The sequence below is a fragment of the Belonocnema kinseyi genome, chromosome 9, assembly GCF_010883055.1.
Source record: "Belonocnema kinseyi isolate 2016_QV_RU_SX_M_011 chromosome 9, B_treatae_v1, whole genome shotgun sequence".
NCBI lineage: Eukaryota > Metazoa > Arthropoda > Insecta > Hymenoptera > Cynipidae > Belonocnema > Belonocnema kinseyi.
In genome coordinates this window covers 85,247,939-85,266,325 of record NC_046665.1, presented here as the reverse complement: position 1 = coordinate 85,266,325, position 18,387 = coordinate 85,247,939, and the positions used below count along the sequence as shown (strand labels likewise).

Genomic DNA, 18,387 nt, shown 5'->3' with positions numbered 1-18,387 from the left:
CTTTAATAGTGTGCACGAGAACCAGAAACAGCTTTACTCTGTCCCTTGCCGTGGATTCTTGATTATTTGTCAAGTTGAGGTGGTCAGTTGTTAAGGTGGAATCTCGTGTGACCCGCAATTTCAGTTCAATTTGCAAGCTGGGTTTTTTTTAAAAGCCCAGAACTCAATTCAGACTAATCTGATGCTGCCATATGCTGAGGAATTATAAAGATTGGATTGAAATTTTTGTTGTAAGTTATAGAAATAACTTTCTATGTCTTAGTTTTTTGAAAACATTGAATGGCGTTGAAATTTATGTAAAATTTTAACAACTTATTTTGTTTTCATAACATCCAAATCTTTTAAACAGACTATTAATGTCATGTAATACATACTCTCGTAATAATATTCCTACCATTCCAATGTTTTTTTTTAACAACTGACTCAAACGTAATCGAGTTTCCCAGCCTTACAATTTTTTACCAGCAATTTTACCAATTTTTTTTTTTTAATCTGTCTAATTTTGATTTCAACAGTTTTTTTTTCAATAATCAATTGCATTTTTATATTTTTCAATTATGATATCCTTTAGTTTACAATGCGTAATTCGAAAATATTTCACTTACAAATTTGTGCAGGTTTCGAAAAAAAAATTTAAAAGATTTTTGAAAATTGTGAATTTTTCATAATTAAAAAAAAAAGTTATTTTGATGTTTCAACATTTTGAAATAAAATTTTTAAACTTTTAAAGGATTATTAAACTATTTAAAATTTAAATAATTTAACGTTTGATTTAAGAATTATCCAGTTTTTAACAAAAATGTAGTCTCAATATTTAATGTTTCTTGCTTAAAATTGCTTAAAATGATTCGCAGATGATATTTTATTACTTCAGATCAGGGGTATGCCTGCAATCTTCATTCGATACAATTGAATTACAATTACTGCAAAGCGCACTAGATTTTTCTTTTTATAAAGTTTTAACTGTTTTCGAAATTTCTCGAAACTAATTTACAATCGTAATTGCTTATTTCTTCAAACCAGCACTATCCTAGTAACCTCAGAGAGTTTGTCAGGTAATATATTTGTTATTTCATACTTAATCATATTTTACTGTTGAGTATGAGTTCTAAAAATTTACTCAATTTTTTCTCAATATTTTTAAAAATCATTTAAAATGTAAAAAAATTGCCTAGAAAAACTTTTTCTCAGAAAAAGTCAAGAAATTAAGAAATTTAACATTTATTTTTAAACAAAAGTTCGAAGCTTTTTAAAGATTTTAAAAAGTTTAAAGAAAAAAATTCTTGAGATTCAGCTTAAAACAAAATGTTGATTTTAGAAGATTTCGAACCAAAAATTTAAAAGATTTCAAAAAAACAAAAGAATTTCTTAAGGTGTCTGGGAACATTTTGAATAATTATTTTATTATTTATTACCCAACATTTATTTTAAGAGAATATTTGATTAAGTTTCCAAACATTGCAAAAAATTTCGAAAATTGTCAAAAAAGAATCAGGAAGATTTTAAGGCAATTTTTATAATTTTGTAGAATTTTTTCCAAATATTAGGAAATTTTTTTATCATTTTAAAGTATATGGAAATTAAAAAAAATCCAATTAAAAATTTGAATATATTTTTTTTAATATTTCAGTAAAATGTAAACTAATTTCTTGTTTTCAAAATTCATTTTATGTTAGTATTTTTAAACATTTCAAATGATTTTCTAACATTTCAGAAAATAATATAGAAGATTCTAAAACAAATTTTTCGCAATTTTCCAAGATCAAACATTTTTAGAAAAATTCGTCCTAGTGTCCGACGAGCTTTTTTGATAGGCTTCAATAAATAACTCCAGCAGTTCGGAAATTAAGTTCGCACAACACCTTTTTTTAATCTTGGATATTATGCAGTAACTAACGTCCATTTTTATTTTCAGTTTATTTACACAAGTTTTTAAAAATAAATAAATATTACAAGCCACGAATACATTTCTATTTGACGATCGACGGGTCGCTAGTTCGCTGTTCCGCCGCCGTGGACAAGCAAACCATGCAACAATTTTCTCTGACTACAGAATGAATAAAGTGGAACATTTATTAGCTTTAGAATTCGAATTTCTTACCTTTATTGGTCGTGAAAAATGTTAGCGAGCCGGGAAATGACGGGGAATTTTTTTCTGTGATTAAAACAGCCACCCTGTTTGAGACTTATGCCAGTGTTTGCTTTTAAATGTAAAGCACAGGTATGTGCGGGTCAACTTTTCACTTTTCGTGAAATAATAAAAATAAGTTATAAAAATTGCACTGCAGACCACGGACTACGTCGAGTGTCTCATGAATTAAAGATGTCTTGAAATTGTTTGCGATAATGTTACGTTGAGATAAATTTGAGTTGTGATGACATTTTTTTAGTTTGAAAAAAATGTTAACTCTTTGCGTTGGTGTCTATTGTAATTTGTCATTTGATTGCATTCATTTTTTATGCAAATTCGTAATCGTACCAACAAAAATAGAAAATTCAAAATCTTTCCTCCGATGATGAAACTGGCAGCGTCAATCTAGCAGAAGGGGTGTACACAAAAGGGACATATGTCCCGCTAGGAATTGCAAATAGCTAGTCTTTTCAGAACTTCTTCAGTGTCTTGCATTGTTTTAATAATGTAAATCGCTAAGGGAAAAAAACGAAAAGTACTAGCTTGTTTACAAGATCCAATAAGTTACCACCTCGGGAAGGTCTGAGACAAGGTTCTCGAACGTTCTAGCCGGACGGCACTTTAATAGTGTGCACGAGAACCAGAAACAGCTTTACTCTGTCCCTTGCCGTGGATTCTTGATTATTTGTCAAGTTGAGGTGGTCAGTTGTTAAGGTGGAATTTCGTGTGACCCGCAATTTCAGTTCAATTTGCAAGCTGGGTTTTTTTAAAAGCCCAGAACTCAATTCAGACTAATCTGATGCTGCCATATGCTGAGGAACTATAAAGAAAGAATGGGAATTTTTCTTTTTTGTTTTGAATTTTTTGGCGTTGAAATTTATGTAAAATTTTAAACAACTTTTTTTTTCATCACAACCAAATATTTTTCACAGAGTGTTAATGTTATGTAATACTTATTCACGTAATAACATGCCTAACATACCAACGTTCTTTTTCTTTATGTAACAACCGAAATTTACAGGCATTGAGATATCGAGTTTCCCAGTTGGTAAATTAAAAAAAAAGGCACTAAAGAACTTTTGTCATGGTGGTCGCTTGAACGGCAAATGACAGTGAATTAATTTTTTTACCAGGAATTTTACAAATTTTTATTTTTTTAAATCTGTCCAGGTTTGATTTCAACAGTTTTTTTTTTATTTTAAATAATCAGTTGCATTTTTACATTCTCATCTTAATGAGAAGGTATTGGTTTTATGTAAAATTTTACTTTGTCGGTTTTCATCAAATCTCCATGTTTTGAGACCCACTGAGTCAGAAGAAACGATTTTTATTAAGGTGTCTGTCAGTATGTCTGTAGTCTGTATTCTGTGGGCACGATAAGTTTCGAAAAATTGATCAGATCGGATTCTACTTTAGCACACTTTTTTAAGGCCTAAAAAGAAGGCACAAGTTCGTAAACCAGCTATTTTGGATAAAAATTCAAAAAGTAAGCGCATTTGCGAAATTTTTGAAACCACATTTTTTCAAGACTTTAAAATTCTATGAGCGTTTATTCATAGTACTCAGAAACGCAAACAATTTATCTTTGTGACTTTTTTCTATAAAAAGAAAATGATCAGAGTGAGAGCATTTTCAAAATCCAAAGAAACAAACTAAAATGAACATTTGAAGCCAAATAACGCATGATATGAAAAAAAAAAGTCAAGAGAAGAAAAGCGTTGATTTTTGAAACCTCTACAAGATTATCATAACAACTTTTTTAATTTGGTCGAAAAGTTGAGAATTCCAAATTTGATCGTACCAAAAATAATTAAAAATCCAAAAATTCCATTTTTTTGGTCAAACTATGCAAGATACAAAAAAATGAATAATCTAAAATTGCACGCCCTGCAAAGACATACAAATTTGTAATGAATCAATTTTTGATAGGACGCGTAATTTTTGTTTTTAGTCGTAAAAAACATCATTAAAAATAAAAAAATAAATTTTTTTTAGACTAACGACACAAGCTACGAAAAAAATGAGACAAAACTTGTTTATCCAAAAAAGGGCTATAATTTTTATAGGACGCGTAGTTTTTGCTTTAGTCGTAAAAAATGACATTCAAAATAAAAAAATGATTTTTTTTTTATACGACAATTTATTAGTAATTATTTTTCAATAGGACAAGTAGAATTTCTGTCAATCGTGAAAAATGAGATTGAAAATACAAAAATTAAATTTTTAAAAAATGCGCAGATAAGACGAAAGAGGACATAGGATCATATATAGGACCTATAAAGGTTCCTGTGTTTCTTTAATAGTTAAAAACAAGATTAATAATATTTTTAAAAAATTAAGCAAGGAAATAATAATTAGTATGATTCAATGTTTATGCATATCATGAATTGTAATGATATACATTTATTGAAATGATACATGTTTCAGTGATGCTTAGAATACAGTTTAAAGCAAAATAAGAAACAATTATTAAAATAATCATGATAAATACAATTTGCGCTTTATTTTGCAATATTTGAATAAGCAATTCCAAGCAGAGTTACATAAAAAATGTATTATATTTGATATAAAAGTGCTGAGTATAATGTAAAAAAGTTTAAATCTTGGACAAAAGCGAGTACGAAGCGCGAAATACGTGATGAGAATGTGTTCGTTAAAGCCGAAAGAACATTAACAAAAGAGAGTTCAAAATCACAAAATTACAGTTTCGGTCTGTTAACCTTTGATTTTAAAAGGCCTGTGCACGAATGCAGGAAAAAGTCAAATATCCATCAGTGGCGTGCCGCAAGTGTGCTCAAATTCTCGAGCTAAGCTCTTTTAACGAAAGAGAATTCACAATCACAAAATTACAGTGGTGGATGTTTTCGAGTCCTAATTTTAAAAATTTTGCGCAAGAATTTCCGAAAATATAAATACTGAGCGCGTAGCGCGAGATAAATAAATCATCGAGCGCGAAGCGCGAGAACTAACAGTCACGCACCCTAGGCGCACTCCAACTTGCGAGCCGCGCGCGCAGCGTGATATGAGTATGTGCCCGCGTAGCGGGCAGATTTTGGTCTTTTTCATTTATGATATTCTTTCGGAATCAGTTCAAAATTTAAGACCTTCCGGATTTTAACATTAAAATTTCAACTGTTTCAATTGAAAAGTCTTAGTAGTTAACAAAATGTAAACGCTAGATTGAAACTGTATAAATTATTTTCAATTTCAAATTAACTTTGATTTTTTGATTTTTTTGCTCGAAAATTAATTTTCTTTTTACTGAAAATGTAACTATTTATTTTTTGGTTGAAAAATAATTTTTTAGTTGAATATTCTACTTTTTTGGCAGAAATTAATCTTTTTGGTTGAAAATTCATTTTTTTTATTCAAAATTTAAGTATCTCAGTTAAAGATTCAGTAGTTTTAACTTACAAAGTATGTAATTAAATAACATTATTTTTTAGTAGGAAATTAATCTTCTTGTTTAAAAATTCATCTGTGTGGTTAAATCTTAATTTTTTAACTTAAAATTGAACTATTCAATTGTTGATTAAAATTTATTTTTTTAATTAAAAATTCATGTCTTTTTGTGAGAATTGGTCTTTTTTTTGGTAAAAATTAACTTTTCGGTTGAAAATTAATCTTTTACATTTAAAATTTAACTATTTCAGTTGAAGATGTAGTAGTTTTAACTTATAATATTTATATTTAAATCAAATTTGTCTTTTTTAGTCGAAAATTCATGTATTTTATTGCAAAATCGTCTTTTTGATAGAAAATTAATCTTTTTGGTTAAAAATTCAAGTATTCCAGTTATACATTCATCATATTAGTTAAAAATTCTTCTTTTCGATTTATAATAAAACTAGTTGGTTGGAAGTAAAACTAAATTTGTTTATAAAACAAATTTTTTTTGTGTGTGAAAAATTAATTTTTTTTAACTGAAAATTTAACTTCCATTTTGGTTTTAAACTGATCTTTTTTAGTTCAAAATTCAACTATTTGGTTAAATATCCATCTATCTTTTTAAAAATCCAAATTACTTTAATATGCACTGAATTTTAAATATAAGAAAGTAAAATAAAAACTTGTTTTGAAGGATTATTTAAATTAATAAACCTTCAAGACAAATTCAAGAAATAATAAATTATGTTTGTAATATTATTTGTTTAATTAATTGAGTCTGCTAAAATATTTAAAAATATCTTGTAATATTAATTGAATTTGTTGAAACTGAAAAAAACAACATTATTTGTAATAAATTGGTGAAACTGTATAGATATTCTGAGTCACTTTTTTAAAATATGGGTCAAAATATCTAAAGTGTGCCACTTTTAAATCGATAGTTATATTTTCAATCAATGTATACAGTTTTCAATTTGTTTTTATATCAACATAATTCCACTAAAATATTTTTGCAACAAAAAAATTTCTTTAAGTGATTAACACTCAAAGTTCATGATCATTTTTTTTCCAAAAATGGATTACTCGCTAACGGTTCATCGAAATTCAATAATTGAGTTATGAAAATTTTTGTTGCGAAGTATACTTTACGCGAAACAATTTTTCGGTAGTAAAAAACATTTTTTGATTGTTTAAATAATCGTTTGTTTTAAAAAATTCAAATTTAATTAAACTTCTCCGTCTGTGAAAGAATTCCTGCATGCTCCAATAGATTCCACAATCTCTTTTGAAAATTTTGGTGAAAAAAAAGGTTGTATTTTGCAGTAATTCTTGGGCTGGTCGAACACGTTCGGATGGGCGCGGTTATCATATTGAGTACAATATGACACGAATTTTCTACTAAAATGATAAATTTTAATGAAAAAATGTTTTTTTTTATCCAGACATTCAACATTCTACCGGGTATAGTTAATTTTTTAATTAAAAAGATGAATTTTCAACCAAGAAGATTAATTTTCTACTAAAAAATAATAAGGTGGTTTAATTTTCAATTAAGCATAGATAAATTTTTAACCAAATAAATGAATCTTTAACCAAAAATATTGTTTATTAAGAGAGTGGTTAAGTATTTAATCAAGTAGTTGAATTTTCAATAAAAAAATGTGAATTTGAAAAAAAAATTGGATAGTCAAATTATCATTTAAAAGATTAGTTTTTAGTATAGTGAAATTTTCTACCAAGGTGATTAATTTTCTACCAAAAAAGTATTTTTTCAACAAATCGATTGAAATATTGAACCTAATAGTTGAATTTTAAACCAAAAAGATGAATTTTCAATAAAAAAATTTAATAATTAGTATGTAAAATAATGGAGATTTTTAACTTAAATTCCAATTACTAAATTTTTTCTATTGAAAATTCATCTTTTTTGGTTTACAATTAAACTGCTAGGTTGAATGTTTGAACCGATTTGTTAAAAAAAGGCTTTTTTTGTAGAAAATAAATCTTCTTGGTTGAAAATTTCGCTAACTTTGTTGAAGATTAAACTAATCGCGTCCAAAATTGCTCGATTAGCGCTGGAGGTCGGAGCGCGGTCACAAAAAAATCAATAACTTTTGAACTACTGCAAGATACACATTTTTTTCACGAAAATTTTCGGAAGATTGCAGTATCTATTGACACGTGGAAGAATTCTTTCACAGGCGGAGAATTTTAATTAATTTTCAATTGTTTAAAACGAACGACTATTTAAACAATAAAAAAATATTTTCTACTACCGAACAATTTTTCAGCGTAAATTATACTTCGTTACAAACATTTGCATAACTTTCGCAAACAACATTTAGGGGAGTTATTTTGATATACAAACAAATCAAAAACTGTATAAATTGATTGAAAATAGAACGATCGATTTAAAAGTGATACACTTGAAATATTTTGATCCATATATGTTAAATATTTGAATGACTCCATGCTTTGTCAAATTATACCTCGAAAAATCTTGAGATACCTGAAAAAACCTGGAATTGTCAGGGAATTTTTTCCCAGGATCTGAGTAGACACCCTAACTAAAGTAATTCTAATGAATATTTTTTATTTTTGAAGGCCTACGATCAGCATTTAAACATGGTCCTAGGAGAAGTTGAAGAAACCGTAACAACTGTAGAAATCGATGAAGAAACCTACGAAGAAGTCTATCGCACAACAAAAAGAAACATTCCAATGCTCTTTGTTCGAGGTGATGGTGTTATTCTCGTTTCTCCACCTAGTATGCGACCCACGGTTTAAGATTTTTCTACCCATGTTTCGTATAAGGTCGGTTTTTCTATGCAAATTTAGTTTCGCTTCATAAAAAATTTATTTTCTACGCATTTAAGTTTATTTAAATTTAGCAACAAAAAAAAAGTTTATTTGTAAATGAAGGAAACTGTTTGTTTAAAAGATTCAGTTTATCAAATCTTGAATCATCAGATGATTCTAGAGAATCATCAATAATAATCTACGTACTGACGATTGTACAAAAAAAAACATAGAATAAAATTAACAAACTTACAAGTATTTTGCTCTTGGATTTTGTTTTGGCGTTAGCCAAGGAATTTTGGAAACCAGGACAAAGTGCAGGTTTAGAAAAAGGTTACATTTTACTTTTTCGGGATTTTGGGGTTCCGGTAAGAACAGCAGGAGTTGAAGGTTTTAAATCTGAAGATCCTGTAGTTTGAGCAGTAAGATCATTTATTCTTTGATCTTTGAGTTTTAACATGCTTTCAAGATGTGAGATTTTTTCACTCAACATATTGATCGCATTCTTTTTTTCTTGCAACTCATGTTTCAGTTTCATAAAGATATGACGAGGCACTGTTTTATCCGCGACCACTTCCGGATTTATTGCATTTCTAGCGAACTCTAAGAACAAATATAATCATTGTTACATTTTTTCCATAGTTATAAATATAAAATTCTTTGCTTTTGCGATTACTTTTGAAATCCATATTGAAATTAATTTATAAGAATTTTTTTTTAGAAAATAGGCTGAAATTTATAGAGGGTGGCGACTTGAACAGGAAACCAGGGAATGACCAGGAATTTCATTTAAAATACGGGGAATTTACTTCTGATTGCAGAAAAATGCAAGATTTCATTATTTTAATAATTTGCTTCAGTTCAGAAAAGTACGGGAATTTAGAAAGTGAACGGGAATTTTTTTAAAGAATTAGGTATCATTGTTCCCAGATATAATTAGTCACAATTTAAAAGCTCCCACTTCCACATTTTAGATAAAGAAAGTACTTCAATTACAGGGTGGCCACTGGACCGGAAAACCTGGAAAACCGGGAAATGACCGGGAATTTTATGAGACCAGGGAAAACCGGGAAATTACAGTGAATTTATTTTTTGACCGAGAATTTTACTAAATTTTTAGAATAAAAATGTTATCCAAGTTTTATTTCAACCGTTTTTTAAATAATTTGTTAAATTGTGATTTCTATAATTTATTATATCATTTAGTTTAGAAAGCTTAATTCGAAAATCTTTCACGTCAAAAATTTTTCATTTTAGATTTTTAATTTTTAAGCGGACAGAGAAACGGGAATTTTACGAATTTTCAGAAGAAAAATCTGCCAAAGTTCGATTTTAACAGTTTTTGAAATAATTAAAGTGCAGTTTTGAAGATTTAAACAATCATTTAATTTGAAATTTCTTAATGTAGAAAAAGAATAAGTATTTAATATTTAGCAATATTTCACTGTTCATTTAATATAAGTAAATTGAAACCAAATATTTAAAACAAAGCAATTTGAAACTGAATTTTTTTACATAGAAAGCTTTGAATATTTTGACGCATAAATAACAATTGAACACTTACTATTTGTAGAAAAAATTTGAGTAATTTCAAGAGATACATCGAAATTTTGAAAAGATTCAAAATTAATTAAAAACTTGAAATTATTTCAAGTAGTTTTAACCAAGTGTGTTAACATTTTTTCAGAACTTCTAAATGTATTTTTAAATTAATCGAAATTTTCCTACAATTTTTGAACATCCTGCAAATTAAAAAAAATCCTTAAAGTCTTCCATGTTCTTCTTTGATAATTTTGTTAATCTCTTAAAATCTTCTTAAACTTTCTGTTACAATAATTTTTCAAAGTGAAAAATCATTTTCAATTTTCCTAAGAATCTTAAGAAACTTTTTATTCTTTTGAAGTCTTTCACAATTATTTTAAAAAATTCTAAATTTTTTGTTTCAAATCTGCCAAAATCTACATTTTATTTTAAATTCAACTGTAAGTATTTCAAATTATTTCAAGTTCTAAATTTAATTTGAATCTTTTAAAAACTTCTAAATATCTCTTAAAATTACTCTAATATTTCTACAAATAATAAGTGTTTTATTATTATTTATAAATTAAATTTTTTTTTTTAATTTGCAGGATTTTCTAAAAGTTAAAATTCAATTCATTTTGAAATATATTTGATAGTTCCGACCAAATTTCAAATATTTAGAATTTGGAAAAATTTTAAACTACTTCTAGATTTCTCAAGATTTGGTACGTGTACATTTTTGAGACTTTGAATACACAATTTTTGAATTGAAGAACTTTTAAACCTCAGCATTAAAAGTTTGGAATTCAAGTGTTTCACTTTGAATGTTTTAATTTGTTGTTTATTGTTTATTACTTTATATGGAAAAATGTTTAGAATATAGTTTGATTCTTTGAAGATTCATTTTTTAAATTAAAAATTCATCTCTGGGTGAATATGTAACTACTTTGTTGAAAGGAAATTTTTTTTGCTACAAATTTAACTATTCAACTAAAAAATGTAACTATTTTACTAAAAATCTGTTTTGTAAAATGATTTGATGAAACAAATCAATCCTTTCTTCGACCGTTGATATTTATTGATTTCTAATCGTAGATTTTAAATTATTTATGTCTTACGGTCCAATCATAAATCAAAAAAATAAATATGAGTCAAAAAAACTTGTTCTTCGAAACTCAGATATTTATTTAATAGAAAAACTCCTTTTGAAACTTCCTAAACGTTTCGGTACACATGCGTACCTTTTTCAAAGGACCGTAAGACACAAATAATTTAAAATCTACGATTAGAAATCAATAAAAATCTGTTTTTGTTGTTAAGAATTAGATTTTTAAATGAAAATTCAACCATATTATTTTTGGTTGATAATGTATATTTTTTAGATGAAAATTCAACTATTTGATTAAAAATGTATTTACTTTGTGAAAAATTTTCCTTTTTTATAGAAAATTAATCTTTATGGTTGAAAATTCAATTATTCCAGTTAAAGATTCATTTTAGTTGGAAATTAATCAGTTTGATTGCAAATTAATTCCTTCGAATTGGTGGAAAATTATGTTCTTTGTAAATCAATCTTCTTGTTTGAAATATCTTCTTTTTGATTAAAAATTTAAGTATCACATTTAAGTGTTTATGTTTTATTTAAAAGTACATTTCTTCGGTTGAAATATAAGCTATTTTTTTGAAAACTTATTTTTCCTTTGGATGAAAAGGAATTTTTTTCCGAAAATCTAACTATTTTGTCCAAAATTTGTTTCTTTTTTGGTTGAAAATTATTATTTATTTCAACTGAAAATGTAACTATTATTATAGTTGAATATTCCAAAATTGTATTTAAAAATTCATTTCTTGATTACAAATTTAACTATTCAATTTTTAGTTTAAAAGTGATATTTTTTAGTTGAAAATTCATTTTTTTTGTAGGGATGAACCTTTTTTGTTGAAATTCATAATTTTGTTTGAAAATATAGCTACTTTTTCTGAAAGTTAGTTTTTTGTATTGAAAGTTTTTTTTTGTGAAAAATAATTTCTTTAAGTTAGAATTTCATTATTTAAGTTTTGGTTAACAATTTATTATTTTTAGTAAAAAATAATTTTTTGTTGAAAATTCAACTACTTCTATGAATACTCATTGTTTTAGTAGAAAACTAATCTTTTTGGTTTAAAATTCAACTATTACAGTTGAAGATTCACCATTTTAGTTGAAAATTCATCACTTAATTTGAAAATTGAACGATTTTTTTGAAAATTTCTTATTTTTTGTTAAAAATATATATTTTTTTATTGTAAAGTTTAGATATGTTCTTCAACATTGATTTATTTCAATCTTTGCTCTGCTGTGTTAAAGGATGTTAGGAACGGGCGTCATAAATTAAAATTAATCTTTGAGTTTTGAGAAAAATATGAATATGTTACTTTTAGTTGACCGGGTATTATGAAAAACTTTTCCGGGGAAATCCGGGAGTATAAAGTCGTCCGCCGAATCGCCACCCTCTCATATGAATTTCAAGTGAATTTGAACAAATTAAGAATAAATTAAAAAGTGAAATTCGAGAGAAATTTCAGGAAAATGAGAAGAATTCAATTCTACTTTTTTCGTGATGTAGCGGTAATGTTAACTAGTTCCTTTTAAAGAGTAACTTGCCCAGGAGGGGCAGTAAGAGATAATCAGGGGAGGGAATAGGGGAAATGAGAGGAGCAGAAGTGAAGGGTATGGAGGAGTGGGAAAATATCGGAAGTGAAGTAAAATGAGTGAAGCAGAAGTAGAGGACATGAGGGGAAATGATGATGAGGAAGTGAGGAAAAATGTGGAAGGTTGTTGTAGTGGAAGCGATGGGAAATTATGTGAGAGGAAGTAGGGGAATCAGGATTGGAGAAGTATAGTAAATGAGACTGGGGATTTGAGGGGAAATTAGAAAAAGAGGAAGTGAGGAAAGTAGGAGAAATGATTGGAAGTGAGAGAGGGTAGTGAGAAGAATTAATGGGAGGAAAAGTAGGGGAAATGAGGAAAAATTATATGTATGAAAGTAAGAGGAAATTAGGGGAGGCTAAATTTTGGGAAACGAGAGAAGGGGAAGCAGGACAAATGATTTTTAGGGAGAAGAAGTGAGGGGAAATCCAGGATGAAGAAATAGGGTAAATAAAAGGATAGAATGTGAGGGGAAATTAAAGAGTGAGGGGAAGTAGGAGAAATGATTAAAAGAGAGCGAGGGTAATGAGGAGAATAAATGGGAGAGGAAGTAGGGGAAATAATGGAGAGTAAGGTAGGGTACGTAAGGAAAATTGATGGGAGGGGAAGTTAGGTGTGGAGATGTAGCGAAAATGAGTGGAAGGTGAGTGAGGGAAATAAGCAGAAAATTATGGGAAAAGAGGTGAGGGAAAGCTAGAGTGAAAATGGGGGAAGTGAAGGGAAGTAAAAAAAATATTGGACGTGAGGGGAAGTAAGGGGAAATCAGGAGATAGGGATCATAAGGATAAATGAGGAAAGGGAAAGTGAAAGGAAATAAGTGCAAGTATGAAAAAGGTTTAAGAGTGAGGGAGAATAGTGAAGATAATTGAGAATATTCGAATAAGGGGTGGGTACGTAGCGAAAATTAGGACAAATGAGGAGATGGAAAATGAGAAAAAGTGAGGGAAAATCAGGGTTGGGCGAACAGAAGGAATGAGGGAAAATTAACGAATGGATGTAGAGGATGTGAGGGGAAGCAGGAAAAATGATTGGAAGTGAGGGAGGGTAATGAGTAGAATTATTGGGAGGGGAAATAATAGGAAGTTTGGGGAGGGGCGATGAGAATTGATGGGATTGGGAATTAGGGTTTGGTGATCTCGCGAAAATGAGGGGAACGGAAGTGAAAGAAATAAGAAAAAATTATGGGAAATGAGGTAGCGGTAAGTAAAAGAATTGATTGGAAGTGAGAAGAAATTAGGGGCTAATGAAAATGAACATAAATAAGGGGTAGAGAAGTGAAGGGAAATTATGAAGAGAAAATAAGTGGAAGTGAGGAAAAGTTAATTAAAATTTGCTAGTAAAAATTGAGGAAGTGAGGGGAATTAGGAGAAATGATTGTAAGTGAGGGTGGGTAATGGGAATTAGTGGGTTGGGAACTACGGGAAATGACCTAGAATGAGGAGACTTTATTGGGGGGGGGGCAGATTATGTATAAGGATGTATCAAAAATGAGAAAAAAAGAGGGGAAGGGAGATTATGATAAATGGGGTAAGACAAAGATGTAAAATAAAATTAGGGGAATTGAGCTAAATTCGAAGAAATAATTAGACGTGAAGGGAAATCAGGAGGTAGGGAAAATGATAATAAATTAGGAATAGGGTAGTGAAAAGAAATTAGGGAGAGGAAGTAAGTAGAAGTGAGAAATAGTATGAGAAAGAATTGGAAGTGAGGGAGGGTAATGAGGAGAATTGAGGGATTGGAAATTATACATGGGTATTTAGGGAAAATTAAAAGAAATGAGGGGAAGGGAAATGAGAATAAGTTAGGTAAAATCAGGGTTGTAAAAGTAGAGGTAACGAGATGAAATAAGGGGAGAGAAAGTTAGAGGGTGGATGTAGGGGTTGTGAGGGGAATTAGGAGAAATGGTTGAAAGTTAGAAGAAATAATGGGAGGAGAAGTAGTGGAAATTATTGGTGTTAACAAAGAATAAGTGATAAGAATTGATGTAAGGAGAAAATAGGTGGGGATGTAGCGAAAATGAGAAAAAATTAAGGGAAGGAATGTAAGGGAAATAAGCAGAAATTGTGAGAGAGTAGTAAGGAGAATTAATGGGATGGGATGTAGGGGAATTAGGTGTAGGTATGTATGGAACATTAGAAGAAATGAGGGGAAGGAAAGTGAGAAAAATGGAGAGAAAATGAGTCGCGGGGAAATAGAAGAAATGAGGGGAAATTGTTAGAAAAAACAGGAGGGGAAATTAGAGAATTGATGTAGGAAAGTCAGAGAAAGTAGAAAAAATAATTGGACGAAAAGGGAAACAAAAGGCAACAGGAGGTAGGGATAATGAGGATAAATGAAGGATAGGAAATTAGGGAGAGGCAACAAGTGGAAGTGTGGATAAGTATGGGAAATGATTGGAGTGAGGGAGGATAGTGAGGAGAATTGAAGGGATTCGAATTAGGGGTTGGTATGTAGGGAAATTTAGGAGAGATTAGGGGAAGGTATGTGTGAAAAAGAGATGGGGAAAAATGGGGTTGTGGAGTATGGGGATTATGAGTGGGTATGTAAGGAAAATTAGAAGAAATGAGGTAAGGAAAAATTAGATAACACTTGTAGGAGAAGTGCGGGAAAGTAGGAGGAATTATTGGAATTGCGAGATTTGATATGAAGGAGGAAATTTGATATGAAATTGGGGAAGTGATAGGAAATTAGTAACGGGGGATGAGGAGAGATGTGGGTTAGGAAAGTAAGGAAAAATTAGGCAGAGAAAGTGAAGGAAAATTATTGGAGGAGAAATGGGGTAGGACTAATTTTTTAAATTACGTAAAATTTTCTTACCACCTTTTCCTTTTTCTTCCGTTTCACTGTACAAGGTTTCAGTATCGGCATTACAGTCCTTCGAAATTTTTAAATGGAGATCGGTTAAAACATGTTCAATTACACCTGCTTGGGAATTTGCTAACTTGTCGATTATGTCCTTTGAAAGTTTCATTTCAATCTTGGACAAAACTTTGCGATTTAAAGTACACCAATTATCAATTTTTTTCGCTATACTGCTACCAGGAATGTAATTATGGACATCAACCAGTCGGGGATAATATTTTTTTAATAGCTCGGCCATCAGAACTGCACGGTACAGATTAAAATTAATATTTTCAGGGATTTTACAGGTCTGGGAATCTTATGAAAAGTAAGGGAATATCAGGGAAAACATGAAAGCGCCAGGGAATTTTCGATAAACCTAAGTTAAAAGTTTGAGGTTCGCCAATTTTTTCATGATAAAATTTTACCTGTAAATTAATTTTTAATATTGCGAGATATTTCTATTCTTAATATTTTGCTACCATACTATAATTTGGAAAGTTTTTCATACTTTTAAGAAATGAGATAAATAAAATAATGGACAAAAACATTATTGTCTTTATTGAATGCTGAATTTTCTGAGAACATTTTTCATAACATTGGTTTTATTTTAAATTACTAATTTCGCAGGATTTTAAGGAAAGTGTCAAAACTGAATTATTATTTCAAAGGATAATTGGAAGTTTTATAAGTTTTGAAAAGATTAAAAAGACTTTAAATTTGGCGATGTGAAAAAAATGAAGAAACTGGAAATTTTTGAAGATTTCGAAAAAAGTAGCTTTTTAAAAATTTTTAAATATTTTAAGGGAATAAAAATTCTTGCTTAATGTTCCAGAGAAAATTTAGACTGATATCTGTTTTTAAATATTAAGGTTAAGAGAATATTCAAAAAGATTTTTAAACATTTTTAAATTATTATAACCTTTTAAAAGATTTGAAAGGTTTCAGAAAATGCTGGAATATCAGGGAATCTAAAACTTTTCGAGTAAATGTCAGAAAAAAACCTGAAGGAGTTAAGGAATTTTAGATATTCTGAAGTTAAAATTTAGGGGGCATTCATAAATTACGTGACATTTTTCTGAAATTTTCCGATACAAAAAATTTTACTTAAATTTTATAAACTTAGGGCATGAACATAAATATAAATTCAGTTAATTAAATAAACGTAGAACCCTAATAATTCAGACAATTTCTTTTTTAATTATTCTGGAGGTTTAAAAATTGATTATTTGGTTGATAATTCATTTAGTTATTAAAAATTTAACTATTTCATTAAACATTCATGTATTTTGTTGAAAATCCATACAAAATGTATCTTCTTTGTTTAAAATTAACATGTTTAGTTAAAAATACGACTATTTTGGTCAAAATTTAAATTATTTAGTTGTTTTAATTGAACATGCACATATTTAATTGAAAATTTGTCTTTTAATTTTTTTGCAAATTCACTATTTAACTGATAAATATATTTCTTTGGTTGAAAATTTAACAATTTTGCTGAATTTTTAAAAGTATTTGGTTGAAATTTTTTTTTTTTGGCTAAATGCATTTGTTTAATTTTCACTAGATAATTTATCTTTTTTAATTAAAAATGCAATTATTTTGGTAGAAAATTCATATTTTTAAGTTGAAAATTCAACTTTGTGGAAATGTTGTTTCCTGTTTTAATAAAAAATGCAAGACTTTTGTTGTAAATTCACTTGTTTGTTAAAAATTTATATTTTTATTTTCTTTTAATTGTTTTGCTCGAATTTTTACTTTTCTTCAAAATTCAACATTTTGGATGAAATTTTTCTACTTTATTGATTAAAAAATATTTATTGTAAAAAATGCTACTTTTTGTTTGAAAATTAATCTGTTTTGTATAAGGTTTCAACTAGCTTTTTTTGTTTACATCTGTGATTTTTTTTTTTTTTTTTTTTAGTTAAAAATTTAACTATTTTGTTGAAAATTTCCTTTGGTTGAAAAATAGTTTTTTAAACTAAAAACTTAACTATTGTATTTAATGTTAAATTTTTTCCATACCTAAAAAATTTTAGAACATTTAGCAAAAATTAGAAATTGGTCAGGGAAAGTCATTAAATTTCGCAATATAATGGCAGATAATAGATTTTATTTTTTAATTCGAATATAAACTTTTGAAGCAATTCAAGACAACAAACTAATTTGCTTAAGTTTTCTAGGAAAATTAAAAATGATTTTTTTAATGTTACAGAATTTATTTTTAAATTATATTTACAAATATTTCAAAACATTCCAAAAAGTTTCCAAAATGGTCAAAAAGAATCGGGAATATTTTAATGCAATTTTTTCAATTCTGCAGAATATTGTCACAATTGTAGAAAAATTCGAATCTCTCTCAAAGATAAATATCCTGTATTTTAAAGTTTAAGAAATTATTAAACTGATCGCTTACCCCCATCAGAAAAATCTCTTGCTGTGTTTTTCTTGGGTCGAGAGAAAGGAATTTCGTCAAGCCATGCGTAAATTTGTTCCAAGTTATCACCCTTATCCGCGTTAATACTCATATTTATGATTCGGTGATTTCCTGCTTATTAAAGAAGCAACTCCCACAAAAATTTTGCTTTTTGATCTATTCTGCATTGGAAATTTATCTTTATTGATGTCTGAAGTTTCTTATCTGTCAAAATCGCCCGAGCTCTCAATTTGTAGCTATTTAAAATTAAAACAAAAGAACAATGATAGTAGAAAAATTGGAAAAAATCATCAAATTGATCAAGATTTGTTTTCAATCCTATGTGATAAAATAAATTAGAATTTTCGGAAATTTTGTTAATTAACATCAACGTATTTTAGTGCATTTTCTAGGGTTTCATAAAATGTCATCTTAGAATTTCGCGGGATTTTATCATATTGTAGTGGATTTTAAATAATTTGTTTCGCAGGGGTTTAAAGATATGAAGTGATTTGGAATTCACCTTGTATTTTTATTAATTTATACTGAGTTCTTTGACATTTTTGCGAAATTTTTAATTCACTTGAATTCTCCCTAATTCAC

General features: G+C 28.4%; 2 protein-coding genes across 3 annotated transcripts in view; one reads left to right on the top strand and one right to left on the bottom strand.

The window, feature by feature from the left end:
• LOC117179555 (U6 snRNA-associated Sm-like protein LSm3) overlaps nucleotides 1-8,575 on the top strand; it is a 25,071-nt gene extending 16,496 nt beyond the window's left edge. The window contains exon 3 of the mRNA XM_033371473.1: nucleotides 8,123-8,575. Coding sequence (XP_033227364.1) covers nucleotides 8,123-8,305 — 183 coding nt within the window. The 3' untranslated portion in view covers nucleotides 8,306-8,575. The remainder of the gene's footprint in view (nucleotides 1-8,122) is intronic.
• On the bottom strand, nucleotides 8,559-18,387 carry LOC117179553 (sperm flagellar protein 1-like). Of its 2 annotated transcripts, none has more exons than XM_033371471.1 (3): nucleotides 17,785-18,387; nucleotides 15,348-15,632; nucleotides 8,559-8,920 (listed from the first exon to the last, which is right to left on the bottom strand). In XM_033371471.1, exons 1-3 carry the CDS (start codon nucleotides 17,894-17,896, stop codon nucleotides 8,652-8,654), a joined length of 666 nt encoding a protein of 221 aa, XP_033227362.1. In that variant the 5' UTR covers nucleotides 17,897-18,387; the 3' UTR covers nucleotides 8,559-8,651. The 2 variants fall into 2 exon arrangements, with proteins under 2 accessions (XP_033227362.1, XP_033227361.1); XM_033371470.1 differs by having other exon boundaries at nucleotides 15,345-15,632; nucleotides 17,785-18,384.